Source organism: Phascolarctos cinereus, unplaced genomic scaffold (assembly GCF_003287225.1).
Source record: "Phascolarctos cinereus isolate Bilbo 61053 unplaced genomic scaffold, phaCin_HiC Scaffold_4;HRSCAF=312, whole genome shotgun sequence".
Classification (NCBI taxonomy): domain Eukaryota; kingdom Metazoa; phylum Chordata; class Mammalia; order Diprotodontia; family Phascolarctidae; genus Phascolarctos; species Phascolarctos cinereus.
The window spans coordinates 661,407,084-661,431,837 of NW_027555847.1; the positions used below are offsets into that span (position 1 = coordinate 661,407,084).

At 42.7% G+C, this 24,754-nt stretch overlaps 1 protein-coding gene across 2 annotated transcripts in view; it reads left to right on the forward strand.

Annotated features, from left to right (window-relative positions):
* Positions 1-24,392, forward strand: part of LOC110203429 (putative adhesion G protein-coupled receptor E4P) — a 43,106-nt gene extending 18,714 nt beyond the window's left edge. Inside the window, exons 8-18 of one of the 2 annotated variants that reach the window (XM_078153953.1) lie at positions 288-450; positions 2,848-2,964; positions 6,185-6,378; positions 7,027-7,197; positions 7,401-7,598; positions 7,943-8,178; positions 10,761-10,827; positions 14,537-14,628; positions 18,030-18,210; positions 21,104-21,202; positions 24,066-24,392. In XM_078153953.1, the coding sequence (XP_078010079.1) occupies positions 288-450; positions 2,848-2,964; positions 6,185-6,378; positions 7,027-7,197; positions 7,401-7,598; positions 7,943-8,178; positions 10,761-10,827; positions 14,537-14,628; positions 18,030-18,210; positions 21,104-21,202; positions 24,066-24,119 (1,572 nt within the window). In that variant the 3' untranslated portion in view covers positions 24,120-24,392. The remainder of the gene's footprint in view (positions 1-287; positions 451-2,847; positions 2,965-6,184; positions 6,379-7,026; positions 7,198-7,400; positions 7,599-7,942; positions 8,179-10,760; positions 10,828-14,536; positions 14,629-18,029; positions 18,211-21,103; positions 21,203-24,065) is intronic. The other variant, XM_078153954.1, reaches the window with a different exon arrangement.
* Positions 24,393-24,754: the final 362 nt, after the last annotated feature.

Genomic DNA, 24,754 nt, shown 5'->3' on the forward strand with positions numbered 1-24,754 from the left:
ACCTATTGCTGCACTGTTCCCTCTCATGCCTTCCTGATGTGAGGAGGCTTCATAGAATCATTTTATTTCATTCAGGTGATGAACAGAGAGAGAAAGAGAAAGGCGGTGGGGAAGAGAGACAGAGGAGAGAGAGAAAGAGAGAGAGAAAAAGAGACAGAGACAGAGGCAGAGAGAGGAGAGAAGTTTCTAAGCCCATTATCTTGATCATCATTTTGGGCTTCCTGGGTGCCCGTTCTTAGGTAACTATTTGTTTTATTCTTTTTTCCCCCCCTCAAATGGTGCCACAGATTTCTGAAAATATTCCAGGTATCTTTAATGATATATACTTCAGTGGAAACAAAAGCACCATTGCCCTCTCAGCCACCAATCTGCTTCAAAACATGGAAATCACGGCATTAGAAGGTGCATTTAAGTTTAACAACGGAGTACAAACGCCAGACAATTTTGTAGGTAAGAGAAAGCCACCCAGATTTCTTCATCAGAACTTTCCATTTCTTCCAAGAGCTCTGTGAGAGCAGGGGCCACGATTCTGTCTTTCTTCGCACCGCGAGTGGTCAGCACACTGCCCAATGCATATAAATGCTTTTCATTTGATTGACTTTTGGACCACAGAGGCAGAGCCCATTGCCTGATGATACTCAGAGCATTTTTGGCTTGAGTGTGCTGGCATGAGCTTCCAGAACCCAGGCTTACTTTGAAACCATGAAGAGGCATCAGAGGAGAAGTAAAATTTCTCTCCACCACCAAGCCCTATCAATGGCCTTTATTTATTTATTTTAATAGTTCTGAGGATCTGTGATTTCATCAGGGCAGTCAGTCAGCCAACTCTACAATTAAACCTACAGATGCAATTTATACTTTTCGCTCTACAAGTAGATGGTTTTCAGCTAGGTGACGCAATGGAAAGAGTGCCAGACCTGGAGTCAGGAAGACTTCTCTTCCTGAATTCAAAAGAATCTGGTCTCAGTCTAGTTGTGTGACCTTGGGCAAGTCACTTAACCTTGTTTGCCTCAGTTTCCTCATCTGAAAAATGAGTTGAAGAAGGAAATGGCAAGCCACTCCAGTATCTTTGCCATGAAAACCTCAAATGGGGTCACAAAGACTTGGACACGAGTGAAACAACTAAATGACAACAAAAAATTGTTTAAAAAATCAGCTGATTTGTGGCCAACCTTTTTGATATTAATTTCTCTGAACTTAGGCAGGCTGATTTGGAGATAACAGGCAAGAGGATGGTTCTTCATGTTTTGTGTGTTTCTAAACTGACAAGGTGTAGTGGCTGATGTCATTCGTTTTGTTGATAATCTTGTTCTTGAGAAAAGTCATAGGACTGGGCAAGTTTCTTTTAAATGTTGCATTTTCACTTGTCTATTAGAAAACCTACAAATGAGAGTCTTCTAACAAGAGACAGGAAAGCTGTCACAGGTGACTGAAGAAAGATGGAGAAAAATCAGGAAGCCATGATGACTGCAAAATTAGATTACATAATCTTAACTGTCTCACTCTGGCAAAACAATCTTTTCACACCTCCCCAAAGGATTTGCTATCCCACTCAGCACAAAGGCTCTTCCAGATCTTTTCATCCCTTCTCAAACTTCCATGACACATCCTCTCAACTGAGAATCTTGTCTCATTTCATTAAAAAATTGAGACTGTTTTTGAAGACATCCCTGTTCTTCCCTCCCCCTTTCACATCATTTGGATGCTTTCCACCTCTATCTTCTTCTTCACCCTGGTTTCAAATAAAGAAGTGGGCGTTCTCCTTGCTGGGGCAAACCCATGTACATGTGGTCCCATTCCATCCCGTCTTCTTCTGCAGATTGCTCCATCTATCTATCATCTGCACTCTCTCACTAATCTTCAATCTCTCTGTGTTTACCAGCTGCTTCCCTATTGCTTATAAACATGCCCAAGTCTCCCCTATCATCAGAAAACCCTCACTTGATCCATCCATCTCCACTAGCTTTGTCTCATATTTCTCCTCCCTTTTGTGGCTAACCTTGAAAAAGCTGTCTACAGTAGATGCTTTCATTTCCTTTCTTATCACCCTCTCTCAGTGTTCTGCATTTTGGCTTTTGGCCTCATAATTCAGCCAAAACTGTGCTTTTCAAAGTTACCAATTATTTCTTAATGGCCAAATCCAATGGTCTTATCTCATAGATTTTATCCTTAATCTTTCTGCAACCCTAGGCACTGGCTATCACCCTCTTCTCCTTGATACTAGGTTCTCTGTAGGTTTTCATGACACGGCTCCCTCCTGGTTCTCCTCCTACATGTCTGACTACTCCTTCTCAGTCTCCTTTGCTGAATCTTCATCCAAGTCACACCCACTAAAGGTGGGTGTCCCATAGGGCTCTGTCCTGAGTTCTCTTCTTTTCTCCACTTTGTGATCTCCTCAGTTCTCATAGATTCAATGCTCATCTTTATGCTTATTCTCATATGCAATTCTCATTCTCACCTCACACAGATCAAAGCCAGCAACCTGGCCTTAGCCCAGTGTGTTCAAAGACCAAACCAAATCAAAAAGGAATTGAAGACAGGGGTCATAGTTCACACTGGCGCGTGAAGCATCATTAGTGCCACAAGTGGTCTTGGTGCCTCCCCCAACTAGCGCTCAGGAGGTTTCTAAAGCTATTGGCTTTGTGAAGAGGAAATGAGTCTGGTCCCATAAAGAAGTAAAGACTTAAACAAGTTAACACCAGAGGCCCCTTTGTCAGGGGCACTGTGGAAGGGCCTCATAATTTCAATAAGGATTGGGTGGGATGAACTCTGCAGTCCCTTTTGACTCAGAGACTTCATGCTTCCTGTAGAGACTCACTTTCTTTCTTGGGGGGCTGTTGTCACCAGTTACTGACAGACGAGTTATTCCAGACAATAACTGCTCTGAGAGGATTTTCACACTGAAGGCTGGAGAAGACACCATGACCATCCATTGTACTGAAGTCGTCAGAAAAAGCACCAAAGGTGGGTGGGGACAGCACACTCAGAATTGGCCTATCATGAGGGCACCCTCACTGTAGTCAAATGTTGGCAATACAGTGGGATTGGCCTTGTCCCTCAGTCACTGGGCCTGGGACTCTCCAGGGCTGTGGGGCCCCCAGATGTGTGGTCCCTAAAATCCACCTTGGACAGAACCCACTTGTTTTATACCTTGTCATCCATAGTAGTTGTAGGGGATGGGGGAAGAGGAGAGGATTTCCCCTTAGCGATCCCTGGTCATTCTGTTTTTGATTCTGCCTTTCTGATCCAGGCCCTTTTGCCACCAGAGATTTTGCTATAGGCTTTAAACATTGACATCCATGAAATATTTTACAAAGAGAATAACCTTATTGTAGATGACGTAGTTTAATGCTCTCTATCGTCCAGGCTTTTCAGAAGTACCACAGCCCCTTCCTAAGCTAGAGAAGGAGAAGAATCATTTGACCAGAGCTTTTTACATTAAAACATGTATTCCAGATATGGTACCAAGAAATAATGGAATGAAAGCATGGTTGGGCAAAATGGAGAGTCTCTTTCTATCTGCCACTTTATTGTTTCTTGTCACCGACCCCTACTCCCATTTCTCTCTTTGTTTCTATTTGTATGCATATGTGTGCATGTGTATGAGTGTGAGTGTGTCTGTGTATTAGTGTGAGTCTGTATCTCTGTGTGAGTGTTAATGTCTGTGTGTGTGTATGAGTGTGAGTATGTGTGTATGAGTGTGAGAGTGTCTGTGTGTTAGTGTGAGTCTGTATTTCTGAGTGTGTTAATGTCTGTGTGTGAGTGTGTATGAGTGTGTGTGTATGATTGTGAGAGTGTCTGTGTGTTAATGTCTGTGTGTGAGTGTGTATGAGTGTGTGTGTATGATTGTGAGAGTGTCTGTGTGTTAGTGTGAGTCTGTATCTCTGTGTGAGTATTAATGTCTGTATGTGAGTGTGTATGAGTGTGAATGTGTGTCTGCATATGTCTGTATTAGTGTGTGTCAGTGTGTCTGTGAGAGTGTGTGTGCCTGTGTGTTAGCAGGTGAGTCTGTATCTCTGTGTGTGAGGGTTAATGTCTGAGTGTGTATGTATGTAAGTGTATGAGTATGAGTATGTTTGTGTCTCTGTGTGTACGCATGAGCCATTTTCACTTTCTGGAACTTTTCTACCTGTGTTTTCAGTTTGATTGACTAAAAAAAAAGAATCTAGGAAGATTTGGAAAAAAAGTGATGTCTTGTGGCTGCTAATGCTTTAGCTGTGCCCCAGTGGGTCAAACATCAGTGGAGTTTTGAGCATGCTGTAGTGGGCACTCATCAGTCTGGTTCAACAAGCCTTTGTTCAGTGCCTCCTACATGGAGGATCCTGTGACCAGTGCTAGGGGAGACACGAAGCTTAGAGAAGTCATGCCCCTGCCCTCAGAGAGCTTCTAGTAGGGAAGGGGGGAAAGTCAGGGCCATCCAGTCTGTGAGGGGAAAAAGACCCATGTGCAGGTCAGTGTGACTTCCTGCTCCTTTTACAGGACATTACATCTCCTGATTGAAATGCTCTCTCTCCTCATTTCCATCTCCTGCTTCTATAGTTTCCTTCAAGATCCATTCTGCTTGAAGTTTTTCTTGAGCCCAGCCTCTCCTCCTTTTAGGCAAGAACTTCCTTCCAAAATTGCCTGCCATGTACATTGTATATGTCTTTACGTACAAAGTTATTTGCCTGTTGCCTCCCCCCTCCCACATTAAACTGTGAGTGCCCTGAAGGCAGGGACTTGTTTTTCACTTTATATCCCACTATGCTTACCACAGTGTCCAGTACAAAGTAAGCATTTACACAATTCTTGTTGGCTCTCTCTCTCTCTCTCTCTCTCTCTCTCTCTCTCTCTCTCTCTCTCTCTCTCTCTCTCTCTCTCTCTCTCTCTTTCTCTCTCTCACAGACACACACACACATGAGTGCATGTGCACATACACACATACACACAGAGTAAATACACAGCAAAGGTGTGAACCAACCTGCTTTGTGAGGTCTAAGAAGGAAGAGGATTTGGGAACAGAATAGATTGGGGAAAGCTTTTTGGAGGAGATAAATTTTAGTTGGGCTTCAGAGGATGGGAAGGAATTCAATAGGAAATTTGGAGTGGTGTGTTTGTGTGATGTGTGTGTGTGTATGTGTGTGTGTGTGTGTGTGTGTGAGAAGGAGAAAGAGAGAAGGATGGAGAGAGAGAGAGAGAGAGAGAGAGAGAGAGAGAGAGAGAGAGAGAGACAGAGAGAGAGACAGAGAGAGAGAAGAGAAGAGAAAGAAGAGAAGAGAAGAGAAGAGAAGAGAAGAGAAGAGAAGAGAAGAGAAGAGAAGAGAAGAGAAGAGAAGAGAAGAGAAGAGGAGGGGAGAGGAAGGGAGGGGAGGGGGGGAGGGAGGGGAGAGAGGAGAGAAACACAGGAAAGAGACAGAGAAGAGGAAAGAGATAGAGAAGAGGAGAAAGAGAGAGAGAGGGAGAGAGAGGGAGACAAAGAGACAGAGAGAGAGAAGAGAAGAGGAGGGGAGAGAAGGGGAGGGGAGAGAGGAGAGAAACACAGGAAAGAGACAGAGCAGAGAAGAGAGAGAGAGAGAGAGAGGAGAGAAGGGAGGGAGGGAGACAGGAGAGACAGAGACCAAGAGAAACAGAGACACAGACAGACATGCAGACTGTAAAGAAAGTCAAGGAGATGGGGAAGAAAATGAGCATCAGAACTTGTCAGTATATGTTTCTCTTCCCGCCTCTTCATCTTTGGTTTTAGGTCAAGTTGAAAACCTACAAGCTTTAGTCAAACGGTCGCCATGACAAGGTTTTCATGATCTTCAGTTACTTTCTGGGCTGGTGTGCTGGTTGCAAGCTCCCTTTAAAAACAAAGCCAACCAACACAACACAACCCCATCTTGACTGGCTGCATGTTCTCCCACACTGGATCTACTTCAGGGTCTCTAGGCCTCACTCTCCTTCCCCTTGACCCCAGCCCAGTCCTCATTTTCACCAGCTGTTATAAATTGTCTCTGAGGGGACAGACTGAGGTCCTAAAATGCAGTGGAGGCAGACAGCTAGGCTAGTGAATAGTTTAGGTGAGACTCATCCCCCACAGATGCAGCCCTGGCGGAGTCCTTCCTCCATCCCTTCTCCATACCCACCGCCAGCAGCTGTAGTTGGTCACCAGTCAAGGAGACCAATGGGAGTTGAAGTCCTTGCTCTGATTTGTTCTTCTCAGGTCAAAGTGCTGTGGCTTTTCTCTCTTATTCTACCCTGGGGAACATCATCAATGGATCTTTCTTTGAGGAGGAGAGGCATTTGCAGAAGATGGACAGTATTTTCATGAACTCCAGGGTAGTGAGTGGTACCACTGGACGCTTACAAGACAGCACCCTCACCAGCTCTGCTATCCTGACTTTTCAGCATCTTCAGGTGAGTGAAAGCCATGATTCTCAAGGCCTGTGGGTGTGAATATAGAGCCAGGGAGGACCTTAGAGATCATCTTGTTCAACCTCGTCATTTTATACGAGGGAGACTGCAGCTCTGAGGGAAGAATGGAACCAGCTGAGGTGACAGGCAGTCCGATGATTGGAGCTCAGAGCTCTGTATAGGGATCGGTTCATTCGTTGTGCTTCCTGGGGCCTCAAACATGGCAGTACGTGCTTAATACATGTTTGTTAGTTGATTACTTGAACTTCATTCCAAATGGCAATATCCTTTTTACTCTACCCCCTTGTCCATGATCCCTAAAGCAGGACTCACAAACGTGTTCCTGGGCCCTATTAGTGACTTACAGAGTGACAGTAGATGGGGCCTGACTTCTTACAAGAGAGTTTTCTTTCCCAGTTATGCTTGTTTTGTTTGTCTTTCTTTTCCTTTTTCTTTTGATTGGAAGACAATCAGGGTTAAGTGACTTGCTCAAGGTCACACAGCTAGTGTCTGAGGCTGGATTTGAACTCAAGGCTTCCTGACTTCAGAGCCAGTACTCTTCCACTAAACCAGCTAGCTGCCTCTTAGGCCTTTGTTAATGGTATTCAAGAAATTATCATGAGTAAAGATGAAAAAGCTCTTCTTTCCCAGGAAGGTTACCGCCGAGGCCAGCAGTTCCTCTGTGTCTACTGGAAGAGCACCCATGAGGGGGCCAGCTGGTCCACAGAAGGCTGTTACCTGCTGAAAACCAATGACACTCACACCAGCTGCAACTGCAGCCACCTGTCCACCTTTGCTCTCTTGATGGCTTTCACAGGCCAGGTATCCCGGTTCTTGTACCCCATTTGGATCTGGGCATTGCCAGGAAACCTCATCTTGCCCTCTACTTTTGCCAGCCCTTACTTATCCCATTCTGCCTCATATTAGAAAATTTTGTGCATTTCTAGTTACTCCCATTTCTAATTTCTAGTTGTTTCTATTTATTTCAAAACCTTGACTTCAATTTCTCCATTGTTGGGCCATAGGTGGAGGACGGTGTGCTGACAGTGATCACTTATGTGGGACTGAGCCTCTCCCTGCTGTGTCTCTTTCTGGCTGCCCTCACCTTCCTCCTGTGTCAAGCCATCCAGGGCACCAGCACCTTCCTCCACCTGCAGCTCTCCCTGTGCCTCTTTCTGGCTGATCTCCTCTTCCTCATTGGCGTAAACCAAACGGCACATGAGGTAGAAGTTACATGAAACTTTTACAGAGGAAATAAATTGCACAAAATGAGGTTCATTGGCTTTTTCCAATGGGGGCGGTTTGGAATTCTCTTTTCTGTTTTCACAAAGCAAGTATATTTCTCATGCTCTTGGATGGTTTAGGGCAGGAATGAGGCAATCTCACAAAAGGCCTCTTTTTAGTCTAGAATTTCATGACTCTTAGTAGAATGCTCCAAAAGACCTACAGGATTGGATGTTATTCTCCCATTGCATTGCTCTGAGGCAACCCTTGTGAGCCCATGCGGATGTTATCCTTCGTGCACCCACCAAATATCTCCATCTTTTCTATTACCCCTCATCCCTAGGTCCTGTGTTCCGTCATTGCTGTAGGGTTGCATTACCTATACCTGGCCGCCTTCACCTGGATGTTCCTGGAAGGGCTGCACCTTTTCCTCACTGTCAGGAACCTCAAAGTTGCCAATTATACCAGTGCAAGCCAGTTCAAGAAGAGATTCATGTACCTTTTTGGCTATGGGATCCCAGCTGTGATTGTGGCTGTGTCGGCAGGAACTGACCCCCAGGGCTATGGGACTGTTAAGCAGTAAGTAGGTCATAGCGTTTCCCCAGTGGAATGACTTACAAACCCAATTTGTGTTCTAAAATTCAGTCTTTTTTTCATGTTTCCCAATTCATTTTTCACAATTCAAGACCTTTCTTCCACGAGCCAGGATTTTTATGACTTTCAAGATTCCCTATCCTTTTGAAAATGTATGCCTCCTGCTATCAAGGACTATGCTAGGTCCCACTGCCATTCTAGGGAGTCCACATATGCTACAGGCTTTTCCTAGGTATAGTTCAGAGAATTCTTTCCCGTATCAGCCTTTCTTGACCCTAAGCATTATGGCAACATGGTGGCTGCCTATGGCCTCCACTTTTCAATTCTTTTTAAAAATTTTTTTATTTTTAGTTTTCAACATTCACTTCCACAAGATTTTTAGTTCTAAATTTTCTCCCCATCTTGCCCGTCCCCCCACCCCAAGATGATGTGCAAGGCCTCCACTTTTCATACAAGCATTTGTAATTCAGAGAAGCCAAGCCAAAAGCTGAGGAATAAAATTGAAATTAAAATTAAAGTTTTACTTAACACCTACCACATGCAAAACACAGTGTTAGGCACAATGTAAAAATGAGAATGACAATTATGGAGTTTAATGTAGTTGGGGAGGAGAAATAAGAGATACTCAGAAGCAAGTATTTTAGGCAGAATGTGATAATATGTGACAGGTTGGGTGGGCTAAGTGTCAAATTGCTACCAGAATAATTCTCACTCATACCCTGGCTCATTCCCTTATTTTCTGCATTCTGTAGAGATCAGTAGACTACTATGCAATTAATTAATTAGCCAGAAAGGAGTATAATGTATATTGTGGCCAACACTTGGCATTGATTTAGAGGCCACCCACCCAGTGACTACACTTGTGCATTTTTTCCCAATTCCATCATTGCCTACAAGATGGTGCTGTGATTACACACCAGTCATCTACTGTTCCCTCTTACTGGCCTGAGCCCTCCATCTCCAGGCAGCTACAGCAAGTCCCGGGTTGTATATAGATCTAGGAATATGACCTAGAATATATTCTAAATTGCCCCAAATAAAAAAATCTCTTCTCTTCTGTTTCAAGTCCCATTTCCCTGATTTGGAAACTCTCCTTTTCATTCATAACTAAGTCCTCTTGAAGGAGTCGACAATTCTTGTTGTGTGTGTGTGTGTGTGTGTGTGTGTGTGTGTGTGTGTGTGTTTTATGGCCATGTAGTTTTTGAAATACAGTACAGGAACTCTTGAGGCTAGCTTAACAAACAGGATGTAAAGCACTTTTGGGCAGCAATCATAAGGGTTAACTCTAGCAGGATCAAAGTCTTTTATTCCTCACCTCCTCTGAGCTTTGAGACTTGATGAAAATTCCCTGACAACCATTCTGAGACAACACAAAGCAGGGGAAAAGAGAATTGGCACTAGGTGATCTCATCAATGCTGTGGTTCATGGTGTGGCCAGTCTCATCAGTGTTGAATCCAATATAGCCTTTTCTCGATTTCTCCCATTCCTTCTTGTTCTCCAGGTCTCAGGTCATTCACTTACCCTCTCCCAAACTTCTCCAGAAGCAATTCTGGTGTTTGCTGTGCTCTGTCTTGCACATCTATAGCTACAGTGCCCATGGAATATCTGCTCAAATTCTGTCACTTGGAAGGAAAACTCCAAATGGAATATGGATAGGAATTTCTTTTTCTATCTGAAATCAATGAAACTTATATAAGAAATTCTCTTCGAAGGCAAAGGAAGGAACACCAACTCAAAGATTTTGTGGAATAGATAGCCATATGCCTTTCTTAGCTTCCCTCTGCCTCACTGAACTTGTATTCCAGTCGCTTCCACAAGGCTTGGAAATACTTGTTCTGAACACAAAGGGGGAGAATCAGACTAAGTGTTATGAGAAATGTGAGGGAGAAGACATCACTCTCACCTAAAGAGATGTGAGAAAGTTTCGTGGAGAGGTAACTCCCAAGTTGTGTCTTGGGGAGAGAGATTGTAACTGAAAGAGTTGAAGTGAAGATCCCATTCTTGGCCTGACATACAGTGTCCAAAGGCAAAGAGACTGCAAAGGACAGGATGAGAAAATTGAAGAGTAAATAGCCCAATTTGGAGTGTAGTACTTGTGAGGAGAAAGGATTTGAGATAAGGCTGGAAAGGCAGGTTGGAGCTAGGTACTTGGGAACTTTAGATACCAGAATTAGGGGTTTATACTTTATTCGGTAGACAAAGGGGAACGTTGTGGGGTTTTATATATAGAATCGAGACTGATAAGAACAGTACATTAGGATGATTGCAGGATCACTTTTGTGAATGATGAATTGGAAAGGGAACAGACCCCAAGAAGAGACCCTGGTTAAGAAGCTATTGAAATGGTCTAGGTGAGTCACTCAAAGGCCTGAACTGGGGTGGTGTTATCTGGGGAGAGGGCAAACTGACCTAAGGACAGATGTAAAAGCTAATGCAAAGATAGTCTCAGGGCTACACTATCAATAAAAATTGGATCTATATTTCAGTCACCTGAGAGAGTGAGGGTTTCTTTTCTTTCATTTTCTGTGTCTGTTCCTAAGTAAACTTTATTTCTTCCTCTTCCTAGCTGCTGGCTCACCCTGAAAAGAGGGTTTATCTGGAGCTTTGTTGGACCAGTGATTGCCATAATTTTGGTGGGTATATGGAATTCCTTGCCTTAGCCTTTGAAAAAAAGACTAGTCAACAGTCCAAAATCATGCCATTTTAACTTTCTACAAGCTTTAATAGCACAACAAGAGGCAGTGTGATACAGCAGAAAGCCCTTTCGATCGGGAGTCGGAAAAGCTGAGGTTCGATCTTGGCTCCATTATTCAAATCCTGTCTCTGACGCTTACATGTATGACCATGGACAAGTCACTTAACCACGTTGGGCCTCAATTCCTTCATTTGTGAAATGAGAGAGTTAGACTAGGTGGCTTTTGAGCCTTCCACTTCTAGATGTGTCATTTTAGGATGCTTGGAACTCCTGGGTGACCTTGGCAGACATAAACCACTTCACCAGTGTTGACTTCGGTTTCTTCCTCTGAGTGGATTGGGCTAGGTGACCACTGAGCTGCCTGCCAACTCTAAACCTGTGATCCTCTGACCTGTTCCAGTCTAACATTTTGACCAAAGCATCTGCCTCCCCTGGAATCATGAGCGCCTTAAAAAACATATGATTAACAAGTCTTTGTAAAGAGACATTAACAATTCGCTTGCTTTGAGAAAGAGGCTTGGAATACATCCCCTGAGGTTTTTCCTGTAACATCCCTTCTGTAGACTTTATGGCATGATCCAACAGGTCAAGATATGCATGTATAGAGGATGCGGTGCCTATTGCCTAGACCCATAATTCTATCTGGGTGGGGTGTTCTCTTTTATTGATGTTGACTCCAAAGTATCCCAGTATCTCCTCACTTTGGTGATGAGCTTTTCCCAAATTAACTAAGTTGGTCCTGAGAGACAACAGGGCAGTGGTTCAGTGCTAGGCTTGTAGGATGTATCTGAAACTTGTATTCCGCTGATGCCTTCTTTGAGAATCAGGGTTACCTTCATTCCACAATAAAACGTTGAAGGAGACCTTTGTAGGATTATAGTTGTAGAGCTGAAAGGGACCTTAAAGATCATGTAGTCTACCTCCTAGCTGGGTAGTTAGGTGGCAAAGTGGAATCAGGAAGACTCATCTTCATGAGTTCAAATCTGGCCTAACACAGTTATTACCTCTGTGACCCTGGGCAAGTCATTTAACCCAGCTTTCCTCAGTTTCCTCATCCATAAAATGAGGAAGAGAAGGAAATGGCAAAACCACTCCAGTACCTTTAGCAAGAGAACCTCAAACGGGGTCAGACATGATTGAGCAATAACAATGACAGTCTTCCTCCCTTTGCCCCCATTTAATAGATGAGAAAACTGAGGCCCAGAGAAGTTAAATGACTTGCACAAAGTCAAGAAAGTAGAAGAACCAGGATGAAAACCTTATGACTTCAAATCCAAGGTCCTTCCCATCCCAACATGACCCCACTTCCTCTTGAACTGGTCTGATTGCCTTTCCCTTGTTTATATGGTTTATATTGTTTATATGGTTTATATTGTTTATATGATCCTCCTTAATGTTAGTTAGTGCTTTTCCTCCAAGAGTTTCTGCAGCTTCTCCTATAGACTTCTTTTTTGGTATGTGGTTGCCTGCCTGTTCTCTCCCCTATTAGAATAGGATCTCTTGGTGGGTAAGGACTGTTTTTGCCTTTCTTCATATTGCTGGTGCTTAGCACAGTGCTTGGTACATGGAGGCACTTCATAAATGCTTATGAACCTGACTCGAGGCGATTTATATCGGATAAAAGCATTCCCTGTCTTGTCATTTGAAAGCCCTGGTCATTTCTGGGTACCTTTTTTTTTCCTGGTAGTCACTGTCTGTTGTGTTCTAATTGTGCTCCTTCTTGTCCACTTGCAGGAGGTGTCTAGAATATCACACACTATATATTCCTTCCACTTAAGAAAAAAACAGTGGAGCAAGATAGAAGGTGTTAACAGTTCCTCCTGTTGAAAAAGGGAATGGAAATAATGATCATCCCTCACACTTGTATAGTGCTTAGAGTGCATTCACTGGCCTTAGAACCACCAGTCTGTGGTAGGCATTTTATGGGTGGCAAGTGAGTCTAAGAGAGAACAGGTAATCTGTTCAAGGTCACACAGGTAGTGAATATCAGAGATGAGATTTCCTTCTAGGAGGAGTATATTGGGAGCTGTTTAACAGCTGGTTCTCTTTGTCTAAAAATAAAAGTATGTACAACACACTTAAAAAATAGTATTTATTTTTGACCAAATTTCTTTTTTCCTTTTTTTGTCTTTTTGCTTTGGCAATTGTGGTTAAGTGACTTGTTCAGGGTCACACAGCTAGTAAGTGTTAAGTGTCTGAAGCCGGATTTGAACTCAGGTCCTCTTGACTCCAAGGCCAGAGCTCTACTCACTGCACCACCTAGCTGCCCGTTTGTATTTACCAATTACATGTAAAGATAATTTTTTTTGTCTTTTTTTTTTTCAATTTTTTGAGGCAATCAGGCCTTCAAGTTTTTGAGGCCACCTAGCTGCCCTCAGACAATTTTTAACATTTTTTTAAAAATTTTGAACTCCAATTTTTCTCCCTTCCACTTTCACCTTCTCTTCCCCAAGACAGCAAGCAATTTGATGTGGGTTCTATATGGGCAATTGTGTAAAACATATTTCCATGTTAGTCATGTTGTGAAAGAAGAAACAGACCAAAAGAAAAAAAACATGAAAAAATTAAAGAAAATGAAAAGTAGTATGCTTTGATCTGCATTCATACTCCATCAGTTCTTTCTCTGGAGTGGCAAGTTTCATCATGAGTCCTTTGGAATTGTCTTGGATTGTTGTATTGCTGAGAATGAGCTAAAACACAATACACTTTTAGTTTAATTTGCATACATGTCTAAGAGGGAAATATGTTTTACATGACTCACATGTATAATTGAAATCAAATTGCTTGCCTTCTCAAGGAGAGTGGAGGGTCAGGAGGGAGAGAGAATTTAGAACTCAGAATTTAAAAAAAGATTGTAAAATATTTTTTACAGTGCAATTGGGAAATACCTAACAAAATGAATAAAAAGAATTTTTAAAAGTTAACCTGTATTATTGATATTAATCACTTTTTAAAGTCCAGACGATCAATAAAATATAAAATCAAGCCCTGATTTGTAGCTTTTGCTGATTTCCAATGTGTAAATGCTCGCACTGAACATTTAGCTATCTAGTTTTACAAAGCAGGATGAACTGGTTCCAGCACACCTCAATCCCAGGTCACTTGCCTCTGAATCACTCTCTTTCTTTTCTTTTTTCTTTTTAAACAGGATTTTCATTTTTACAAGTACATGTAAAGATAGTTTTCAACATTCATTTTTTATAAAATTTTGAGTTCCAAATTTTTCTCCTTTCCTCCCTTCCCCCCCTCCTCCCTCCTCAAGACAGCAAGCAATCTGATATAGGTTATTCATGCATAGTCATGTCAAACGTATTTCTGTATTAGTCATGTTGTGAAAAAAAGAATCAGAACAAAAGGGAAGAACAATAAGAAAGAAAGAACAAAAAACCAAAAATAAAATGAAAAGTAATATGTTTTGATCTGCATTCAAGCAACCATCAGTTCTCTCTCTGGAAGGGGATAGCATTTTCCATCATGAGTCTTTTGGAATTGTCTTGAATTGTTGTGTTGCTGAGAAGAGCTAAGTCTATCACAGTTGATCACTGAACAACATTGCTGTTGCTGTGAAGCACTCTATTTCCATCAAACAGCAAAAACTAAAGATAATAACCCTCACATTAACATTTTGTGGTTTGTTCATTTTCCAGTTTAATTTTGTCTTTTATTTGATAATCCTGTGGATTTTGAGAGAAAGACTGTCCTCCCTCAACAAAGATGTGTCCACCATCCAAAACACAAGGTGAGAAGATACCCAAATGAGAAGGGCCCTATGACTTAAGCTCATGATACACTGCTGGGGGAATTATATTTATAAAAACTTGGAGAAATTCTGGTGTGGGTCTCCCTGGGCTATAAGATGGAAGAGTGGAGGGGAAATTCAGGAAATATTTTTATGCCTGTCTAATGTATTTTTATATAAAACCACTGAGAGAAATTCTAACTCCATTTTCACTGAACTGGATTTAGAACTGGAAAAGATCTTTGACATCCAACCTTCTCATTTTGTATTGGAAAACTGAGGCCCAGAGAGAAGTTAATTGCCCTAAGTAACTCAAGTACTAAGTAGCCTAGCCAGCTTTTGAACTACAGATCCAAGCATCTTCATATTTCACAGAACAGAGCTGGAGGGCACTTTAGAAATCATCAAGTCCAGTGTTCTTCAACTTTTTTTTGGATATACAATCAGTAAAAGCACATACCCTCAATATTAGTCTTTAGTGGTTAATTCTTCCTCTTCTTGCCCCCATCCTCTTGATTGGGTAGAACCATTCTTTCCCACTTCTCCTCTCCATGAGCGTGACTTTTCCCTCTGGCCAATGCCTTTAATCTACCTCGGGTAGGATGGAATTCAAGTGACTTTCTCCCACCTCTGTGTACCAAGTCTCCCTTATTAAACTGCTTGGTGCATGATGCATTCAGGTCTTGATTCAATTAATCTTTTCCCTGCTTTTGAGGAATCATAATAATTTCTATCAGTAATAAAGTAACCACAATTCTCCAGATAATTTATTTTCATTAGGAAGTCATGCGGTGCTGTCTTCAAGCCCTTTCTCCATAACATTTTTGGATGTACTTGGTGTTTATGCAGATTCCAAACACTCTTTCTTTAATCATGGAGTTTTACAGGAACATGTTTCTCTTGAGCCACCTTCCTGATTTTCTTGGGTTTGGGGTTCTGAGATATGTGTGTGTCTTCCTCTTTCGTAGGAGCATCTATATTTAGCAGCAGACTTCGTTCTTCATTGAAAGGGTCCAGCTGGTTGAAACAGGGCACTTCTTTTCTGACAAGCCTCTGAAGAATATGACCAGAGCCCATCTTCATCTGTAGGGACTGGACAATTGATAGCATAGGATATTGTATCACAGACATGCCCCAAAGGCTGTCTTGTCACCATTCCAATTCTTTGCCATCTTCTATGTTCTTTGATTTCATCTGCTGGAGCCTTAGAGGAGTGGAAGCCCTAAGGAAGTGGGAGCCTGGACTAACTCAGCAACCGCATTTAGCTGGAATGATACAGGCAGTCCTTGAAGGTCATGGACCAAATGACTCACAGCCCATAGGGAGGCCACAGAGTTGTTTGGGAGATGAAGCTTCAGGGTCCCACTTATTTTCCCCTACCAAGTGAAACTGAGAATGAGTCACCTGCAGAGCTCATCAGGGAATGGAAATCCACCCAGCCCTGTGATTTTCCATCTTCATCTTCTACCTCTTTCTGAATATCTTGATATCCATCCTCATCAGAGATCATCTTCATTTGGGAATACTTTGCCAATTCATTGGTCTCTTCTTTGAAGGTTTCTATTTGGCCTTGAAAGCTCTTCACAACCTGCAGCCAACCTGCTTTTCCTGCTTGATTACTCCCCTGTATATACTTTATGCCCCCGCTAAGTAGATGTTATTGTTCCTCATATGCTTCATTTCCCACCTCTTGACTATTGCATTGGCAGTTTCCCATGACTAGAATGTACTCCCTTCCTTCTCACTTCCATCTCTTATAATCCATATATATATATATATATATATATATATATATATAGTATATATGTATATGTATATATATATATGTATATGCATATATATGTATATATATGATTATATATATGTATATATGTATGTATATGTGTATGTGTGCGTGTATATATATATATATATATATACACACACACACACACACATACACATATATATTTGTAATAGTTTTCGTTAGGGCTTAGCTAAGGCTTCCACGTGAAGTGTTTCCTGATCTAATTCCTCCCCCTGGGTTGCTAGTTTCTCACTTCTAAAATTATCTGGTATTTATTTTCTATATACCAATTATAGAACATAATATACCTCATAGAATTGTTATTGTTTGTCCTTCATACATAAGCTTCTTGAAGGAAGTGCCTTTCATTTTTTGTCTTTACATCCCTAGTACTTGGTACTACTATATAAACAATGCTTGCTGACTGCTTGGTCAGTACCCTAGACTAGTTTCTCCTAGTGATCATCTGATTCACGTGACCATGTGCCCCTCCTGCTGCTACTGCTGCTGCCTCCACGTCTGTCATTTCCATGCCTCCCAGGCTCTGCTCTTCCTGGCTGATTCTTGCCGGACCTCTGCAGCCCCAATCCCCTTGCTTGGACTGTTCCTTCCACGGCAACCATCCAATGTTTAGAGGAAGTGGTTGTTGCTGTTGTTGTTGTTATTACTGAGTCATTTAGTCATGTCCAACTCTTTATGACCCCATGGACCATAGCATGCCCAGGCTCTTCTCTCCTCCACTATCGCTTAAAGTCTGTCCAAGTTCGGGTCTGTGGTTTCCATGACATTATGTATCCATCTCATCCTCTGTTGTCCTCTTTTCCTTTTTGCTTTCAGTCTTTCCCAATGTCAAAGTCTTTTCCAATGAGTCCAGTCTTCTCATTATGTAGCCAAGGAAGGAAAAAGGAAGTAGGGGGCACTCCAATAGACCCAATGCACCCCTAGGACTGCCCCATTCACTTGGCCTCACCCCTTCATTTAGCCACTTGAGTGTGAGGTGGGAGCCCTGGGCATTCTTTTGTTTTTATCTTCTTTTCCCCCAGTGGCCATTCTTTTTTTTTTTTTAAGGCAATTGGGTTAAGTGACTTGCCCAGGGTCACATACCTAGTAAGTGTCAAGTATTTGGTCTGAGGCCAGATTTGAACTCAGGTCCTCCTGACTTCAGGGTTGGTGCTCTATCCACTGCGCCACCCAGCTGCCCACTCTAGTGGCCGTTCTTGATCTTGGTTGGATGTGGCTGCCCTTCTTCACTGACCTCACCCGTTTCTCCAAGGTGCTACCACTTCCCAACTCTTGGAGGGTGATGAAGCAAGAACTGGCAGGCTCCTGCTGTCATTGCTTTTGTCTCGAGGGAGGAGGGAAGCCTCTGTCTGTATTTTCTTCCTGTGCCCCCATTGATCATCTTATATGCCTCCTGTGGTGTATAGCTCCCATGTTGGAGATCTGTGCTCTAGTAACAAACAAGTTATCCTAGATTTAGTCCTTGAAGGGCCCTTAGATGTCATCTGGTTCAGCTGCTCATTTTTATGATCAAGGCCTGGAGAGGGGATAAGACTTGCCAAGGTGTTTGGAGGCATACCGAGTTCCTTATATTTTATTTTATTTCTTCAAACAGGACCCTGACCTTTAAGGCTCTCGCTCAGTTCTTCATCCTGGGCTGCTCCTGGAGTCTTAGCTTTCTCCTGACTGACTCTATACCTGAGCCAGCCTGGTCAGTCATTGCCTACACCTTCACCATCATCAATTCCCTGCAGGGAGTGTACATCTTCCTGATATACTGTGTCTTCAATCGCCAGGTAAATCGCCCTTCATCAGTTGTCTCACTAGCCATAGGTAACCCCTTCTTTTCTGGTTGTTGGCACCTCATTTTCCTGGGCTCATTGCTAGACCCTTGTTGGTTGTTCTTCTTTCTGGGTGCCTGGAGGTGGGGTGCTCCTGCCTTCTTCTGACCCTGTGTCTGACACCTGCTGTGTCCCCCAGTTTGCGTGTTCCCAGTTTTCTACCATTGAAATGTACTAAGGTTGCAGAGAGTTGAGTGCATCCCTCCTTTAACGAACCCAGATTTCCCAGAAGAACAGAGGGCACAGAAGATGCTCTTGTCAAAGTGGGTAGTCTGAAATGTTTGTGCTCAGGCTTTGAATACAGTACATTGCCTGCCCTTGCACACAGGGGAAGTCAACAAAATGGCGCTGACGTATCTCTAGAATCACAGAGTTTGGGAGTTTGAGGGGACGTTGGAAGTCACCTCATGCAACCTGTCACCTGGCCAGCAAGCTCCTCTAGCACATACACCAGGGCCTTACAGGGCCTTTAGTGCAGGGAGCTCCCTCCCTCCTGAGGCAGTCCATTCTGTTGGAATGTATTCTCATCCAGCTCCAAAGTCACATTGGCGAAAGAATGGCCATCACAGAGTAATAGCCACACCAGAACCTAAATGGCACCTACTTGCTTAAGGGCTAGGATAAAGTCCTATTTTACAGATGAGGAAAGCAAAGTTTGCTAAAAACCTGTCAGTTTGACCATAGGGAATCAAAAAAAGAGAAGAGATGAGAACCTATAGTTCTTTCAGTGTTCTCTCTCTTTATTTTGTGGCTAGGCAATGGGGTTAATTGACTTGCCCAAGGTCACACAGCTAGTGTTATATATCTGAGGCCGGATTTGAACTCAGGTCCTCCTGAATCCAGGGCTGATGCTCTATCCTTCAGTGTTCTCTAAAGGAAGCATGGTGTGATAAGCAGACCCCTGAATGTTAGAGTCAGAAGACTTGGGTCTGAATCAGAGGTCTCCTCCTTAAGGCCTGGGAGAAATAATAACAACCCCAGCCTGGGAAGGATTTATTTTTCAATTGCCCTATGGTTCCACTCACATCCTTCGGACTTACCAGACCAAAATCTCTCTGTTTCTCTCTGTCTCTGTCTCTCTGTCTCTGTCTCTATCTCTCTTTCTCTGTCTCTGTCTCTCTCTGTTTCTCTGTCTCTCTCTTCCTCCCTCCCCCCCTCTTTCTCTTTGTCTCTGTCTCTATCTCTCTCTCCCTCAGGATCAGGCCCTTCTTGCCCTTGCAGTGTGTAACCCCAGTATACAACATGGTATTTGGCATATAATAAGTACATAATACATGGGTTTTTAAAAATTCACTCATTCGTTTGTGATCTCATACAAGTCACTGTACCTTTCTGTGCCTCACTTTCCTGTTTCATAAGATGTGAGGCTTAGTCTAGATCAGGGCTTCTTAAGCTGGAGTTTATGAACTTGTTTTAAAAATTTTGGTAATTGCATTTCAATGCAGTTGATTTCCTTTCATTTTGTGTATTTCAAAACACTACTCTGAGAAGGGGTCCCTAGGATTCCTTAGACTGACGCATGAAAGGAGGAAAGGAAAGGAAACAATAATTTACTAAGTGCCTACTGTGTGCCAGACACTGTGCTAAACACTTTACAAATAGTATTAAAATTTTTTTTAATTCTTTTTTATTTTTAGTTTTCAATATTCACTTCCATATGATTTTGAATTCTAAATTTCCCCCCTCATTCTCTCCTCCCCTTCCCCAAGACAGCATGCAATCTGATATAAGCTCTACATATACATTCATATTAAACATATTTTCACATTAGTCATGTTGTAAAGAAGAATTAGAACCAATGAGAGGAAAGAAGAAACAAACAAACAAAAAAAGGAGAGCAAATAGTGTATTTCAATCTGCATTCAGACTCCATAGTTCTTTTTCTGGATGTGGCTAGCATTTTCTGTGATGAGTCTTTTGGAGTTTTCTTAGCTCCCTGCATTGCTGAGAAGAGCTAAGCCTATCAAAGTTGGTCATCTCACACTGTGGCTGTTACTGTGTACAATGTTCTTCTGGTTCTGCTCACTTCACTAAGTATCAGTTCCTTTAAGTCTTTCCAGGTTTTTCTGAAGTCCACCTGCTCATCATTTCTAATGGAACAATAGTATTCCATTACATTCATATACCACAACTTGTTCAGCCATTCCCCAATTAATGGGCATCCCCTCAATTTCCAATTCTTGCCACCACAAAAAGAGCTGCTATAAATATTTTTGTACATGTGGGTTCTTTTCCCACGTTTATGATCTCTTTGGGATATGGACCTAGAAGTGGTATTGCTGGGTGAAAGAATATGCACAATTTTTTAGCCCTTTGGGCATAGTTCCAAATCGCTCTCCAGAATGGTTGGATCAGTTCTCAGCTGTGATTGTGATCCCAATACATTAGTGTTCCAATTTCCCCACATCTTCTCCAACATTTATCTTTTTCCTGTTTTGCCATGTTAGCAATCTGCTAGGTGTGATGTGGTACTTCAGAGTTGTTTTGATTTACATTTCTCTAATCGATAGTGATTTAGAGCAAGAAATATTTCATTTGATCTTTGTAACTACTGTAGGAGGTAGTTACTAATAGTATCCACAATTTACAATTGAGGAAACTGAGGCAGACAGAGGTTTAGGGACTTGCCCAGGGTCACACAGCTAAAGCATTTGCAGGCAGATTTGAACTTGGTACTTCCTGACTCCAGGTCCAACACTCTATCTGCTCTGTCCCTCGGCTACCTCTAGCTAGAAGTCCATGGCACAAAAAAGATGAAGAATTTCTGGTCTAAGAGATCTCCAAGAACTCTTTGAGACCTAAGCCCTGTGATGCCATAAGTTCATATCTCTCTGCTCTAAATTTTCAGGTCCAGGAAGAATACAAGAAGTGGTTTAAGGGGATGCAGAAAATAAGTGAGACAGATAGTAGTGATATAGTATCTGCTCGTTCAACTCAAAGCAAAGTGGTAAGAGCTTGTCTCTTTCTTAGCACTGTTCTCCTGATCAAATACCTCCAGCCGCATCTCACTCGGTCTCCTCACCCCTTGGCTTGTTGTTGTCCTGATGAGTCAGGGATGAGGCTCCTGGTCTCTGTCTGAAGCCCCAAACCAGAAATGCTGGCAACCCTGGGTCAAAGCTTCCAATTCAACTGAGCCTTTGCACAAGTTTAGAGGGGATTAACAGAGGTAAATCTGTTCTTCCAAATTCCTTGCATTGAAAGCTAACTCCCTCAACCTATTAGATCATCATACCCTTGAGCTCATCCTTCCTCAGGATGCTCTTCCATGAAAACAGAGCCTATGTTAGCCGCTTAGGGGCCTGAGCCCAAGGCAATGATGTGTTCAATGCCTGGGCAGCTGCCACACAATCATTGCCATCTCCTTCTAACCCAGACCAGCTTGGGCATCAAGGCACAAGGGGCAGGAGGAGGGGAAGATACACACAAGCAAACCAATGCCCAAACACAGAGATAAGTGCACAGAGTATAAGGGCTTTCAGATATCCCCTCACCATTACTCTCAACTTAAGAATGAGTCAAAGGTCACTGAAATTTCTTTCCCAGAGAGTAAGCAGGACTCAAAAGCTGAAAGGGACATTGTATCAATGACACCCTATGTAGATCTCTTAAAATGGGAACAATTCTCCTAAAAAGAGATTTTTTTAGGCAATTGGGGTTAAGTGACTCATCCAGGGTGACACAGCTACAAAAAAGAGATTTCTAATATCACTAAGTAGTCTTCCTTGAGAGTCAGGAGTTATGTTACTAGATACATTGTTGGAGTAAATGCTCCAGGACCTGGGCTGGATTGTGCAATGCCGTCTACACTCTCCTTCTGGATTTGCCTCTTGGCCAACGAAACAGTGGGTCTGAGTTATGGAATATTTGTAGATGGGATGTTTTGCTTCCCAGGGCCAGAGGGAAAACTCTCTCCACAGCTTTCGCCGTTGCCTAGGAGCAGATGAGGAGGACTGTGACTGAGTGCAGTTGGATGCTGGGAAGTTTCTGGATTGCTGGGGTTGTTCTGGGCCGAGCCTAACTCAGGCCAGTCCAATGAGGACTGCAACACAATGAAACAATTGTGGACCACAATAAAAAAAAATTGCTTAGGATAAAAGAGTAAAAGTTATAGTAACTGCAAATTCAAATGGACTCTGCAATCATGGGTCAGAAAGACTTCCCAAAGGGCAATGGAAATTCCACTAATTCTCCAGCCTGCCAAGTTCCCACAGGAGAGCACCACAAGATTTTTTTAATGCCTTGAGCAACACAGAAGCCTTACCAGTAGTTGATGTCCTGGTCGCCTGAACCAACCAAATCCTGAGAAGGACCTCTTTGCCCCCTTAAAGGGAAGCCAAGCCAGAATACATAAAACAGATGCCGCTTCTACCACAGTGATGGATGGGGAAGTGTGTAGGAGAAGATGAAGCCTATGCAGCGAGGGGCAGGGAGAGGCCTGGAAGCGGCCTGTGAGTTACGGCCATTGCTTATAGTTCTATTGACAGTCAGGGTCCTATCTCGTGTGGCTACTCAGCCACGACACATTTCAAAGCGCAAAGAAACAGTAACGCTTCAGTGATACCAGGTCTAGAGAGTAACTTTAGCTGAGGTTACTTTCTCTTCCTGTTTCTGAAGAACTGTGTCCCCAAGCTGAGAAACTGCACAGCCTGTAGCTCAGACCCACCATTTCATTGTGTGTGGCCTTGGCCAAGAGGCAGACTCAGAGGGATCGTGTAGATGGCACGGCACAATCCAGCTCAGGTCCTGGAATGTTTACTCCAACAACACGTCCAGTAACACAGTTCCTGGCTCTCAAGGAGATTGTTGCCGTTTTTGTTGTTCATTCATTTCAGCCGTGTCTGACTATGACCCCATTTGGGGTTTTCTTGGCAAAGATACCGGAGTGGCTAGCCAGTTCCTTCTCCAGATCATTTTACAGATGAGGAAACTGAGGGAAACAGGGTAAAGTGACTTTCTCATTGTCACACAGCTAGTAAATGTCTGAGTACAGATTTGAATTCAGATATTCCTGACTGCAGACCTGGTGCTCTATGCATTGCACCACCCAGCTGCTCCCTCAAGAAGACTACATGGTGATATTAGAAATCTCTTTTTGGTAGAATTGCTCCCACTTTAGGAGATCACTGATCACTGTCACTGATACAGTGTCCCTTTCAGCTTTTAAGTACTTCTAACTCTCTAGGAAAGAAATTTCAGTGACCGTGGACTCATTCTTAAGTTGGGGGTGATGGTGAGGGGATATCTGAAAGCCCTTATACCCAGTGCACTCATCATCTTTGTGTTTGGCATTGGCAGGTTTGCTTGTGTGTATCTTCCCCCATCCTCACCTTTGTGCTTTGATGCCCAGGCTGGGCTGGGTTAGGAGGAGATGGCAATGATTGTATGGCAGCTGCCCAGGCATTGAGCACATTACTGCCTTGGGCTCAGGTCCCTAAGAGGCTCATATGGGCTCTGTTTTCATGGTCTCCTTTAGCCTTGAGGATGTTGAATAGGAATGGGCAGAACCTGGATTTGAGGGAGTAGGATGTAATTAATGGCATTAGTTACAAGATAAGAATTGCTCTGTGGGCCAAATGCTTAATGGAAATCACTAAATAAAAACATAATTAGTTAGCATCAATCACAATAGGGGGTCTAGAAAAATAAAATTTCACTTCTCTGTACTATTTAGCAATATAGTCCTAAATATGAGATATTTGGATATAATGTTAAGCTCTAGATGATTCCTATCTTGAATCTCCTAGAGGAAATTGGAGGATTTCAGAGGCATTTTCAACATCTCTTTCCTTCTCTTCTTTCTTCTCTCCAAGATTGAAGAACTGGAAAAATCTACGGAATTCACTGAAATGAGAAAAAACACCTAAGTCCTGAACCCGAAGATACCCAGTGACTTATCTCCTCACCAAACATCCTACTCCTGGATGGGGCCATCTGAGTAATTGGATGCTCCCGTGTACTCAAAATGGAGTGCATACGAGACATGTGTATTCTTGTGGGGCATAGAAAAAACAATTCTTTTTTGTCAGCAGCTCATAGAATCTAATACGTGTTAATCGATCTCCTGAATATGAGCACTACGTCATTAACTAACTCCTTACATCTTTAGTAGGTATTAAAAATCCCACATATCAAAAACAGAGCTTGTCATATTTTCTCCTGAAATCATTTCTCCTCCAGATTTTGCTATTTTTATTTAGGATACCACCACACTGCCAGCTGGATTCACAATGACTCTTCCTTTCTATCATCTTCCCTATCCAATGAGTTGTCAAGTCCTGCTGATTCCACCTCCTCAGCATCTCTCTCATCTGTTTCTCTCTCTCTCTACTCACACAAACTCTCTTGCTGGGATGAATAATCTCCTAATTACTCCCTCTCCTCCCATCCTCTCAGCTTTCCATTTCATCAGCTACTTGGCTGTCAATTTGATTGTACTAAAAACTCAACTCGAATGTGATCATGCTATTCCCTACTGAAAATTCTTCGGCGGCTTTCCTAC